The following is a 13,731-nucleotide window of genomic DNA, read 5'->3' as shown; positions in this document are numbered from 1 at the left end:
ATGGGTATGTGGATGTTCCTGCATGATGGTGACTCCGCCCCTTTGCTTTAAAGTAGCTTTGGATCTTCACCCAGGTTAGACTCAAAGTCATGGGTGTATAAAATCAGTGTGGGGGGGGGGGGGTGTATGTAAATAAGCACAAAGTAATCAATTACGTGTGGCCCACAGGTCTTGTGTTTGAAAGATTTAATTAATCATCTTAACATGAGACATTTTGGACAACTGCAATCTGTCAAAGGTGGGGAAATAATTTTGAGGTGGGAGAATCCTCTTCAGTCCAATATTAGTTCTCAAAAAGTGAAATATGGAGTAGCAACTCACTTCTGTACACACCAAAAACTAAATTTAAGTCAACCCATGTCTTGGGCTGAGATTCGCTGAGAGTCTCTTTTTTTTGGGGAATAAACATCCATGCCTCGGGTTTGGCGGGGGTGCGACTTGAGTTTTTATTGAATCCACAGATGTTTGGAACGCCCTCGCCTCTCCTTCAAAGCGCAAAAACAGCCCATCTGATGTCCTGAGTGGTCTTCCCACCTCCGGGATCCGTGAGGTGGACGTCTGGAAAGCTAATTACTCAGCGTGTGCCCCCCCTCCACAGTCAAAAGACATCTGCCACCTCCATCATTTCCCCTTATCTGAACACTCAAGGCCTCTCTACTATGTACAAAATAATTTATTATTTAAAATTGGCTCATAAAGGATACAAAATAAACTGTCTCCATGTCATGTAAATCAACATAAATCAACCTTTTTTTCTGTCTTTAAACATGAATTTCCAGGCACATGGCGTGACTGACGGCGTCCGACTGGCGCTGCTGCTACGACTACCACGACGACAACGACTACCAAGCTACTCTGTGGGAGACTGGAAAATGGAGATGATGGGATCTTCGTGATTGGTCACCACCAGCACGCTGCGGAACTTGTCCAAGAGCGTCTTGAGCTGAGAGCGCCGCATGTTCTCGTTGTACATGATCTCCTCCAAGTGATGGTGGCCTCGGAAATAGTGCAGCAGCCTGCAAGTTTAAAAAAATATTTTTTATGGGGAAAAATTGCGCTTTTAAAAGATTAATGAATAAGAATTATGACCCTAAGAGGGCAAATGCAAGTGTTGCACGTCTTTGTGATTATGTTTAATACAAGTGCTGCCTTGAAATAGAAGTTTAATCTCAAATCATCTTTCTCCTTTGAAATGAATGGTAATGGCATTGTTTTACTCTAGCCCCCCCCCTTTTTTATTTTATTTTATTTAGACACATAGCTTACTACGCAGGCACATTCACAGACAGACCTCTAGTGGTGCTTAAACACCAGCCCTATTTTGATAAAAAGGTTGTTAAAATGTTGAAAAATGTATATATTTATTTTTTAAACTTCATCACCAATTCCCCCTAAAGATTTTTTGATATCAGATTGCCAATTGAGTTCTCGTGAGATATGTACCCGTTTTTATCCCCACTGTAGCTTAGGTTTATTGACTGTGTTGATCATGTTATGGAAAGAAACCACTGTATATGCATTTACTAATTTTTATTATTTTCTTAATGCAAATGATTTTGGTAATGGGTAAACATTTTTGACTTGGGCGCCTGCCTCCCCCAACCAAATGTTTGTGCACATGCCTGACGACAATAACAATTAAATAATGAAAACAAATAAATAGTTTGTGTATTATGATTAATTCATTGCGACTCCTTCTTGTGTGCATGACTGGATAAACTACAGCATTCTTAGTCATTTATCACAGAGGATAAAGAAAACATTCCTGTGAGTTGTTTTATTTTTCTATTTAAGAATGCTACTCGATGCTTTAGCCCATCTGTTGCATTATGCAGTGTGTTAACATTAAGCTAATTCTTTTAGTTTTATGTATAATTTGACAGTACATTTTTAACTGGGAGAGGCATCACCTATGTAACAGATATAAATATCTGGGGGGTTTTCCCCATTATTTATAATGATAGCGGCATATTTATTACTACAGTAATTTCTGGACTAAAAGCCGCTACTTCTTTCACTTGCATTCGACCCTGCGGCTAATACAAAGGTGCGGCTTATTCATCAGATCACAAGGAGGCGCAAGAGCGTCAGGCAAGAGCAAAACAAAACTAAGTGAGCCTAAATATAGTAGAAGAGACAGAACGAGAGTGAAACAATTATGGAAAAGAAAGTAGTAGGAACCCGGTGCGGTAACATTAAAACACCTGCGGCTTATAGTCGGGTGCGCCTTGTAGTCCAGAGATTACTGTAACTACAACCACCGAGATATCAAAGCGTAAGAGCAAATTTAGTGACCTGGCAAACATGCGGAGATCCTCCTGATTCTGCGCGGCTGGGATGTTGAGGATGAACTGTCTCTCGTGTTCCGACAGGCTGGCCAGCAGGGTTTCGGTCAGCAAGATCCTTTTGTTGAGGGGAGAATCGTCGCCGCCGGGGGCCAACTCTGCACTGGAGTTGTCCATGCTGGGGCTGGTCAGGGTCATGTCGTCGCTGCTTGCTGCACACAATAGGGAGAACACACATGGTCACACAGCCAGTTGTATTTGTTAATGTTTATAAAAATATATATATATATATGAGACACAAAATCATGATGCACAAGTCGACAACTTAAAATATTCTGATTAATACTGCATTTGAGGAATATGAAGCAAGCAGAAAAATGCACCTGGCAAAATGGCCGCCCCATGAAATGCATACAAGTGGGAAATTAATCAGAATACCGAGTTTAAAGTAGTGTTGGGTGCATAGATGATATCAATGTAAATATTTTACATGACTTCCACCTTCAAGCAAATCAACTTTATTGTTGATATTTCCCCTTCTCCCTCACAGACATTCTCTTAAAACACTCACACACACGGTTGCCATACTTGGAGATCCGAAGCTGAGGGCGCTCGGGGTGCTCAGGCCGCGGCCGCCGGCGACCCGCGCGCCCAGCGGCAGGTCGTCGTCCCTGTAAGCGGGCTCGTCCTCGGCGGGCGGCACCATGAGGCAGACGAACGTGTGCAGCTGGATGAGCAGGCGGCGCTGCAGCATCCACACCACCATCTGGATCAGCTGAGCCTGGCCGGGGCATGCGCACATGTCATCCCACCTACTCGCTATTATACATACAGTCATACATATGTCATACACTCTCTTACTAGGTCAGCCGGAGCTATCCAGATTATTTTCTAGTATTTGTGGTATTATTCAATCTGTTTTATAGTTGTATAATGGGCACAAATCCACTACTTCCTGAACTCAGTACCATTCCTTCATATCCCGCCTTTCATGATTGGACCAACTGATTAATCCAGGTGTGCCTGACCTCAGTAACCACAACGACAATGGCCAATGAGTTCAGGAAGTAGTGGATTTGTGCAAAGGAGCCCATTGGTGATTTTTTTCAATATTTTTATTAGGGATACCAGGTAATAGTATCGGTGCCCATATCTTAGGTATCGGTACTCGCGACACCAGTCAATACCAGTATTGGCTATCCTATTATTACTATCAGGAACTAAAAATTAGAAGAATATAATTTTTTTATTAATTTCATATTTGGGGGAGGAGTTATGTATCAAAAGTACTAGTATCAATACAATGTGTCGGTATCGGTGACTGGTATTTGTATCGGTCTGAAAAAAGTGATATTGAACATCCCTCATGTTTATCCATATACAGTATTACCAAATTATTTCCAGATTATTTTTGTATTCTTCATCACAATGTTTTGTTGTTTTCCTGACACTTTTTAGTATTGTCATTTCAAACAAAGACGTTTCAAATGTCAAACGTTTTTTCGTGAGGCTGTCGTACCTCCTGCGCAGGAGCTTCCAGCGGGTTCCTGAACTCGGCCAGCGAGACCGGCAGCGAGAACTTGGCCAACATGGAAGGAAGGTCGTGACCGGGAAACTGCTGTGCAAACTGTTCGGCCTGAGGTGAGAATCTGCCCAGTGCATTAAGAGAGATTTACAAAATAAAAAGAAAAAAAGAAAAGAAAAAAAAGAGCAATGATGATGACATACATGAACAATACTGAGCTCTCAAGAAAAAAAAAAAAAAAAGGAGAGAGAGAGATTGAGTGAGTGAGAGAGGTCTGACATTGGATGAATATGATAAGCAGTGACAACTCACAGATAGATGTTGGCATGAGGGGACAGCATGTAGACGTTGTTCTCACACAGAGGGTAGATGATGATGGCCTTGCCCCAGTAAACCAGGTGGGCTGCAATTTGGAAAATCTGACCGCAAAGCAACACGTGAGCATTTTAACTTGACAGCTATGTGGCTTACAAAAACAGTCAGAAATAAAATACATGAAATCGAGTGTAATAAATCAGACAGTTTGTGCATCATGATTTCATGTTTCAATACTCACGGATATATCCTTTTAATGTGCATTCCTGGGCCACCAGGGGGCAGTATAATACAGACGGCATAAGTGACAAAGGGGCGTATTATCCCACATTGCCAAGTCACAAATGGCATTCTGCTGCACACTTTTTTGGCTGCGCAGATTATCCCGTCGATTTATGTGCGTCAATTACGCATAATCATGGAATGTAAACACTTTAAATGAGGGCGTCCCCTATCAAATCTAGTGGTGCGTGTATTCTCCCAGAGACTTTGTCACCATCTTTGACTTAAGTTAAGTTCGCTGCCACCTTGAATGCTTGTAACTAAAATGTTTGCTAGCAAATCAAGGCGAAAAAAGTAAAGTGACAGCTTACATCTCGAAAAAACTTGCAAGTTGAGGCGCTACTGTAATCTGTAAACTTCAATGTGTCATTTGGCAATCATCAAATTACAGTCAGCATTGTACATGTCTGACTCGGAGAGTAGTTTTCACAGGCAAAACTCAAATCTAAAGTTGCTATTCATTGTTTGAATCATCAACATAACAGGACACGCTTTTCATATTCCGCTACCTTTGCTCACATGAAAAATGGGTGGCTTCAAACAAAAGCTGCTATCTGCCAAGTTGTGTACATGAGCTCCAGATGTAAATAAAAGCTCATATTCACATTTTCATGTCAAACCCCCAAAAATAAAAATAAACTGCCCTCAATGCTTCAATACTTTTGAAGGGGAGTGCAGATTTAGTACTGTTGACCTTTGATGTCAACCCCATTTCCTTCTGGATCTCCTTAAAATGGCGCATCTGACAGCAATTTAAGTTAAAGGCACTGTTTTGAGACTTGGCAGAGGTCTGGACTTTCATTTTCTTATTTTTTCCTCCCCGCCATTTGTAATCAACTCAAATCAAACATCAAAATAGGAGAACCACAATTGTTGTGTTTCACATCCTCTGCTTCTGACATGAAGGTGCGTAGACAGCTGCCTCACCTGAAGCAGGGCCAGGTCAGTGTCCTGAGCCAGCTGCTGCAGGTTCTTCACCGCCGAGCACGTCTTGATGAGGCGCATCATGGCGGGCGAGCAGTCCACGGGAAGTTGGCCCAGCAGCGCCTTCTCACTTTCCAGCAGCAGCAGAGCGTGATAGGGCCTGGATGACACCCACACATCAAGATAATTAAGGCCCTTTTTCTGGAGGGACAGGTCAGGGGGTGCATGCGTATCCTTGGGCTGTGCAAACAGCTGGTGAAAAAGTAGAAGTAATGATTCAAAACTACCAGCAGGGGGCAGTAGATCACAGCCAACATGCCTTGTTTTCAAATGACTCCACTTGTTATCAGTCAAGTGCACATATTAACCTATAGAGGCCACTGACCACCACTCAGACATGAAATATAACAATAGAAAATACTATATCAACTATATGGATTAATAAGGTTAAAAGGAGAGTGGACACAACATCAGGTACACTTGCACAAACATGTATTATCTAAAATTTGTGCATTCATGTAATATTTTGTATTGTTTGTCTAATATTTGTGTATTATTTAATTTTATTTTTTTTATCTTATATTGTTAAATTAATTTGAAATTTAAATTTCAAATTTCTACTGACACGTGTGGCCCAAAGAATGAGGCTGCACACTCCCTTCTTCACGTACACGCCGCATGCATGACGTGACACCCGCAGACAGAAGGTGGGAAATTCGAACCCGAATCCAGTCTGAAAACTATTGGCCAGAGGCTTGCAGGAGTACCCATTGTGAACAGCTAAGGTGTTAATCTGCTAATTAGAAGATGCTTTAGTCATAAATGGTCAAATAAAAAGGCTATATGTAGAGAAGCGTTGAAAAAAAAAAATTGTCTTACGTGTTATATGTTTAAAAAATATATTATTATTGGTAATATTTGGTTTAAAAATATAAAATAAAATAACCCCCCCCCCTCAAATTTTGTGCATCTGAAATGTAATACTTTAGTTTTTTTCTATTATTTTACATTAGCTGTGTATTTTTTCTAATATTTTGCTTATTTTCCTTAATATACTAGTATGTTTTTCCCCTCAATCCATTTATTTATTTATTATTGTGCCTTTCCTTTTTCATACTTAAGAAATCCTGAATTTTTGCTTCTGTAATAAATTACTTTTGTTTTTGTTTTTTATTTTACCCCATATGTTCTAATATTGATGTACTTTTTGTCTTTTATTTTCTATTGCTTTCCCTAATATTTTTGTTTTTGAGTTTTATGCTCTTTTTATTTTCTTTCCCCCCCAAAAAATCTGCCCGTTATATTCCACTTTTGCCCCTATTTTCAATCAATACTTAGATAGTCGTGAACTAACCCGACTCATGTTGCTCACTATAATGAAGACATGAAATGTTCCGAGCGTCTAATCTCTCCCTAATGCGTGACACGGGCACACCTGCTGGCGCATGATGAGAATACGGCGCACCTGATGGCCTTCAGGCTGCGCTCTAAGGCCTCGGGGGGGATGTAGTTGCCGCCGATGCGGTGGATCTTGTGCGGGAGGCAGAAGCTCACCTCCAGCCAGTTGTTGATGTGCAGCCGCACCACGCCGGTCGTACACAGACTGAAGAAACATATGCTTAGTGAAAATCACCGAAGCACGAAATGATGCCGTGACCACAAACAAACCTGTCATACGCCTCCTTTAGGTCCTTGGCCAGCTTACATTTGGGCAGAATTTGTCTAAACGGCGACTGCGGGCTCACTAACAACAAAAAGAGCATTGAACGATTCTTTTTTTTTTAGTGTGATGGGGTCCGCGGGGTCTCACTTTCGCTGACGGTGGTGATCTCGTCCTGCACGGCCAGCATGAGCTTGGCCTCCCTGGTGAGGTACTGGCAGCGGCGCTCCTCGTGCTGCAGCGCGATGGCGATGCGGCGGGACAGGTTTTGCATGCAGCTGATGACCGACGGGTCGGCGTTTGCCTGTGAATACAACACATTTGGTAATATTTAATAGTTTAGTATTCATATACCGCCCCCCCGCCATTTTTTTGTTATTTTTCTATTTGTAAAAAAAAAAATTGTCAAATGCGTTTGTCCTTTTTTCTAATATCGGTGCATTATTTTTATTTTTTATTTTTATTTATTTTTTATTGGTGCATTATTAATCTAGTATTTTTGTTTTTAACACTTTTTGTATTTCTTCTACTTTTTATCAAAATATTTGTTTTTTCTGATTGTTTTTTTTTTGCCTCATTGTACTCTCCCCCCAACTTATGTTCACAATGTGCAACAGATCACTCACTCACTCACTAATGATGTTTATGTAAAAGAAGAAGAAGATACTTCTGACAGTTTACCAGCGTCCGTGTCTCGATCAAGCTAAAATTAGCACATTAATTGAGTGACTGTCTGGTTTAAAAGTCAAATGGAAAATCTTTGACTACTACATGCATACATTTCACTCTAAATCTTTCAGTTGTATTCATTCAACTACAGCACAGTTCTACTGATGCCATTAATAATAATACTGTAAATCATGTTTGCTTATAATGACGGCATACAAACATCCCAGTCGCCGGGCAGATCCCACCACACAAAACATGACTCGGCCTCTTTGAGCGCCTTACCCCCGTCATCTACTCAGCTGAGTGGGCCACTCACCATGACTCAGCAAGGGCAGGAACAGGTGTCGCCCCATCAAGCAATACGATTAAACATGCATGCATGTCCCTCCCTGCCCCTCAGGCCCCCTCTGCCATCACAGATAGCGAAGACTATCATTTGAAAACACAGTCCACCCTAACCCCTCCCTTATTTTGAGTCGCACCCACAGGCAGAATCATAACAAACTCTGATATTCATATCAGAAATTGACATAAATGTATTCATTTTACCTAGCCAAGATATTCACTTATTTTTTGGGATCAAAATTGCTATTTCTTTGGCAACATTGGGGGTGAAAATATTCCAAATATAGCAGCTCTCAGTAGTGTATGTAATCAAATACAGACAATGTTATAATAAGACCACGCTGTCAGGTGTCAATCAAAACTGAGCATTATCACCTTTTGACATATTTTCATATTTTTTATGTTTTAGATTGTGCAGGTGTACCTAATGAAGTGTCTGGTGGTGTCTTAATATGCAAGACTTTTCATACCCTCAGAGCAAAGACCACATTGAACAGGATCATGGTGGGCATCTCCCTCTTTGGCGAAGGATCTGTTTTAGACACCTGAAAAAAATAATGATAAATGTGAAATTTATATGGAACATTTAAGAGGTGCAATAAAAAAATCATGTTGCACATGTAAAATAAAAATGTGAATAAATGTAGAAACGATCTGGAAAATACCTTGTTCAGAAATGCACCCATGTCCAGTAATTATAATGAAATGTACAAAAAAAATCTCTAAATTGCTATTTTGATGGTTTTATAATAAATTTTTTACATGTACATCCAATTTTCTGCTTTCAATAAAAAGCAAAAAAGGTCAAAACAATAAAATAGGAAGATATTTTTACTAGACGATGATGTTAAATTAATTTCTCAATCATATCTATATATTTTTCAAACTTTTCTATTTTATTCTGCCAATCAACAACAACAAAAAAAGAGTGTTATCAGAATTTATGTGAGAATTGTTCTTGACAAATCAAATTTGGCGAAGTAGGAAAAAAATATCCTAAAATTTGGAATAACCCCAAATATTTCTAAAATGTTTAATATCATGCTTGTTATTAACGTTGAATTTTCTTAATTGTGACTCAAATAAATGCTGTGAAAATGTCTTGATTAATATGTCAAATATCAGTTATTTAAAGTGCTTGCATTCTTGAACAAAAACAACAGTGTCAGTGCTCAAAAAGGGTGAATCCAACTTGGAATTCCTCACAACCGGCGAATAAGGTCAAACTGACTGAGCTCACACAAATGGAAAGAGTCTGCATTCAATTACTTCATAACCGTGCGGTCTTTAAAGACAAAACATTGAGGGTAAGGTGGTCGAATAAAATACATTTGCTAAGCACTGCAGATACAGTATAATAAATGTAAATAACCCATTAATTAAAATTTATAACAAATGTTTAATTAAATTGCTCGAAGGCACCTGGGATGGGCTCCAGCACCCCTGCGACTCTTTTGAGGAATAAGCGGTCACGAAAATGGATGAATGGATGTTTAATTAAATGAATTAGTGAAAAAATTTAATTGGGAAAGTAGCGTAACTCAAACACATGTGACTGTAATATTGTGCTGTAGGTTGTTACACAACCACAAAAATATGTTCTTTAAAAGATATATAGAATAGATCAGTATCACCCTTTTCTCTTATATATTGCTTAGCTTACTTACTGTACAACCTTTCTACATACAGCCAGTTTAAGTATAGGAACTTCCACTTCTTAAATTAAAATGTAATTCTTCTCCATGATCAGCAAAGCATATCTCCACTTCTTAAAATCAAAAAATGCATTATTAATTTGCTCCAATGGAGTGCAATATGACAAATATTTAAATTTAAATTTAAATGAAGAATCCATCCAGTCAAACGTTTTATAAAACATCTACTCTACATTAACATTAAAATTGCTAAATTATGTCATCTGGAGAGAACAAATTTTTAAAAAATTCCAAGCGTAGAGTCTAAAATTTACCCAAAATGTCTGATTTAATAATCTATTTAAAAAAAACAATTGGGGTTGTAAATGGGCAAATGTGACCAAGATAGAGGCAAAGATGTCAACAGCACCAAGTTGAAAATTACAAAATTGTATCGGGAGCGTGATGTAAACAAAGGAGCAGCAAAGAGCTGTGGAGGTTCACTCCTTGCTGACCTGAATGATGGGCGGATGCTGCAGCAGAGTCGGATGGCCAACAAAGCGAACATTGTCGATCTTCAGCTCAAACTTTTTGCCGCACATGTCCGACTTGGTGGCCAGGATGGTCGCCAGGATGCTGTCGGAAAACCTAAGAGACGGAAAGGCGAGGTTCATGCGAGGGGGTTTAGAAAAAACGACAACAAAAAACACATTTGGAAGCAGTGATCTTCAAGATGAGAAATGTTTAGAGCGGTTTTAATTACATACACTTCCTGTGATTTGCGTGTCATAGAAATGACATTTGTGTGTGTGTGTGTGTGGGTGTGGGTGTGTGATTGTGCTTGGATGAACATTCTGCAAAGGATTAATGTGTCATGACATTCATGCTGCAATGAAAGGCTCTGGAGAAAAACAAATACACAATACGTAACCATTGGGAAGAAGAAAAAAGAAGTGAATTTAATTGGAGTTTGCAGCCAATTTCAACAAGTGCAACATGCTGCAGGTTGCTTTGATTCCACTTGAATCCGTTTCTAATAAAGCAGAGTACAGCAAAAGAGAACAGCGAATTAACACAGTTTCACCTTGGGAATATGCACGAGAACATTCTCACGCGTTAAAAAAAAGAAGAAGGTTAAATCCAAATCGATCAGTCGCACTAAATACAAGAAAAGACAGCGAGTGATGGAAGCAAAGGAAAAGGTGCTTTCGGAGGAGTCCAGTCTTACCCCGCTACCAACTGTTCGTCAGTTAATGAAGATGGCTCTCTGAAATGGGAATGGGGCCATCAACAAAACAAAAAGAAACAAGCAAACAAAAATGGGAAGCTGCAACACTCACGCGCACACACATCCACACCTACATTGACAGGCTTTATATGCAGGGAAAACAACATCTGTGGTTCTTAGTCTTGTTACGTCTCCTCTAGCCTCAAGAGCAACACGTGAGTGACGGTGAACTAACGTTTACACAGGCTACATCTCATCAGGACATGTTGTTGTTGTTGTTTTTAAATATATTTGTATTACATTTTCTTGAGAACTTCTTGTGTGGCGGACAGTTTACTTGGGTGGCCCGCCCAAGTCTTAACATGGTGTGGCAAACACTGACTAGTCTGTAGGGGTGTTTAAAAAAAAAAATCGATTTGGCAATATATCGCGATATTCTCGTATCGATTCATTCAATAAGCAGCCGAATCGATTTTCAAACATCAATTTTTGATGGAAATATTCAACAAAATGTCTTATTTAGGGTTCACACTTGAACTATGGAAGAATGTTATATTAATGGGACATTAAACCTTAAAATTTGATTTCAATGCTGTTCAAACATGAAACAGAAAAGAAAATGGATGGATGGATGGATGGATCTTACAGTGTACATGTACAAGTTTACTGATGATTAATTTCTAAATTTGAGTTTAGAATTAAATTTAGAAAGAAAAAAATAGCAATAATTGATTTATAGATTTGTATCAGGATTAATCAGTATCGAATCGAATCGTGACCTATGAATCGTGATACAGATCTAATAACAAGGTAATAGGCAATTCACACCCCTACTAGTCTGCAACTGGTTAAAAGACATACTGCGGTGACCCCTGAAGGGAAATGCTTAAAGTTGAAATATGATTTTGGTCTTTTTCACATTTTAAACAGTGCAGTCCACACATCCCAATTGGCCTACTACACAACTGCCACATAACATATTTTCAAATGTATTGTGCTTGATCTTATGCACGGGTTTACTGTAAATGACGTTCCCAACTCAGCAGATAGGCTATTATTTAGCTTAACAGTTCTCACATGAATTATGCTAACACTGCTTTGTTATTAATTTGACTGGAGGGGATCATATGAGGGGGGGGGGGGCAATGGAGTGCAAATACATCATAAGCACGACGAGCGAATGTGTACGTACTTACAGTGTTTGAGTTCCTGAAAACTATTAAGATTAAAAGCAAGAAAGTACCTTGAATCTCCATCCTGATCTTCAACTTCTCCCGTCGTATTCAGCGCATAACGATTCCGCGGTTTCGCTTGTAGGGGAGAAGATACGGCCTAAGTCATCATTTGGCATACACTATTCACAATGGGGTAGGGATATTGGACTTTTGCAGGTAAATTTATTTAGTCGTATCTAAATGCACATTTCGAAACTTGTGCGTGTATGACATCCCATCCGTTTATATTGCAACTGATTAAATGATGCTGCCAAGTATGATGCTAAACGTTCACCTGCGTGGGACGACGAGCACTCGGCGGTTCGTTGGAAAGGGTAGCGAAACAGCAACTTGTTCCCGCGACTGCCAGAGCTCACCAGGATGACACTTATTGGGTTGGTTTTGTGTCCGCATCGGGGGCCTCTGTACAAGCTGATTCTTGGCTGCACGACCGCCGATTTTCTTTGGTCATCAGCGGATACGCCGCCGCCGGATGGGTTGAGCATCATGTTAGCATTCCAGCTCGCATAGCTGCCACATGATCGACACCTTTTGCTACGAAGTTAAAACACTGCTCCCTGCAAGGCAAACTCTTGACGATGCTTATTAAACACTGCTTTAAATAATTTTCTAAATGTTTTAAATCTCAGTCACAACCTTTACGTTGCCTCAACTTCCCCAACTCAAATCGATTGTTTTGTGTGCTTTTAAAAGTGTCCGACTAGAAACAAGTGACGCTGCAACACGGCGCATGCGTACCAGTGTTTCCGATGGGATAAAGGCGATGCACAGCGCCAGTACATTTTTTGCAGTCCGTGATTTTTGTCAAACAAAACAGCACTTTCGTTTCACGCTAAACCTTTAACCATGCTTACTTTACGCTGCTTTTTGAAATTGTTATTTTAATTTAACAAAGGGGGAATACGATCATGATTTGATAAAGGCGCAAGCAGACTACTGTATAAACTTTACGGTATACGTACAGATTAGACATATACAGCTCGTAGACAGTTAGTATAGGGCCGGGGATGGGGTGGGGGATTTGTGCTGGGGTGTTCACTATTTTTTTTTACAAGTAAAAACATAAAATAACAAGTGGACGGTATGTGCTGCTTTGAAGACCCCCTTTTTTCTTTTATCCCTCAGTTCCTCAGTCCCAAATATTAGATTTGGCAGAGGCATCTTTTGTTGAATTACAGTTATAATTATTTAATTTAAAAAATATACAAGTTTCCTCCTGTAAACATTGTTTAGCATATCATTTATACATGTATTTAAGGCAAGTTGTAAAATGTCCGAAGTCCTCTTGTTTATGTTTAACAAATTAAAACATCATAAATCATGCTGTTTCTACTAAGTACTGTCTCAAATGTTCTAAAATTTCGATACTGTAAATGTATAGGATCGTATGCTGAGAAACATATCTTGGAAGGACTAATATGGCGGCCTTGCGGCTTCAAAAGTCTTGGCCTATCGGCTATCCATTCATATATTCAGATCAGTGACTGAAGATGACATCAATGTTGCTCAGGTCTCAGGTAACAACCAATCACAGCGCAGCTTCAGAAAACAGGTGATCTATGATTGATCGTTGCATGAGCCCTCAGCAACATTGTTCTTCAGTCGACAGCAAGTGGCAAAATGGCCGCC

General features: G+C 39.7%; 1 protein-coding gene and 1 long non-coding RNA gene across 6 annotated transcripts; one reads left to right on the top strand and one right to left on the bottom strand.

Moving 5' to 3' along the window:
- Positions 1-171: 171 nt before the first annotated feature.
- On the bottom strand, positions 172-12,793 carry nprl3 (NPR3-like, GATOR1 complex subunit). 5 transcript variants are annotated; one of them, XM_086091896.1, is made up of 14 exons: positions 12,377-12,793; positions 12,111-12,177; positions 10,868-10,906; positions 10,155-10,287; positions 8,476-8,550; positions 7,142-7,295; positions 7,000-7,075; positions 6,767-6,934; positions 5,335-5,491; positions 4,123-4,229; positions 3,805-3,934; positions 2,874-3,066; positions 2,296-2,497; positions 172-1,016 (listed from the first exon to the last, which is right to left on the bottom strand). In XM_086091896.1, exons 1-14 carry the CDS (start codon positions 12,588-12,590, stop codon positions 851-853), a joined length of 1,881 nt encoding a protein of 626 aa, XP_085948022.1. In that variant the 5' UTR covers positions 12,591-12,793; the 3' UTR covers positions 172-850. The 5 variants fall into 5 exon arrangements, with proteins under 5 accessions (XP_085948022.1, XP_085948031.1, XP_085948040.1 ...); XM_086091905.1 differs by having other exon boundaries at positions 6,797-6,934; XM_086091914.1 differs by lacking the exon at positions 10,868-10,906.
- LOC147181370 (uncharacterized) lies at positions 5,707-8,751 on the top strand. The gene is made up of 3 exons (XR_015096743.1): positions 5,707-5,805; positions 7,117-7,315; positions 8,415-8,751. It is a non-coding gene; the product is annotated as an uncharacterized LOC147181370 (long non-coding RNA).
- Positions 12,794-13,731: the final 938 nt, after the last annotated feature.

Source organism: Leptonotus elevatus, chromosome 1 (genome assembly GCF_054856555.1).
Source record: "Leptonotus elevatus isolate MCC_2025b chromosome 1, RoL_Lele_1.0, whole genome shotgun sequence".
Lineage (NCBI taxonomy): Eukaryota > Metazoa > Chordata > Actinopteri > Syngnathiformes > Syngnathidae > Leptonotus > Leptonotus elevatus.
Note: the sequence above shows the minus strand (reverse complement) of the source record. Positions and strands in the feature narration are given on the sequence as shown.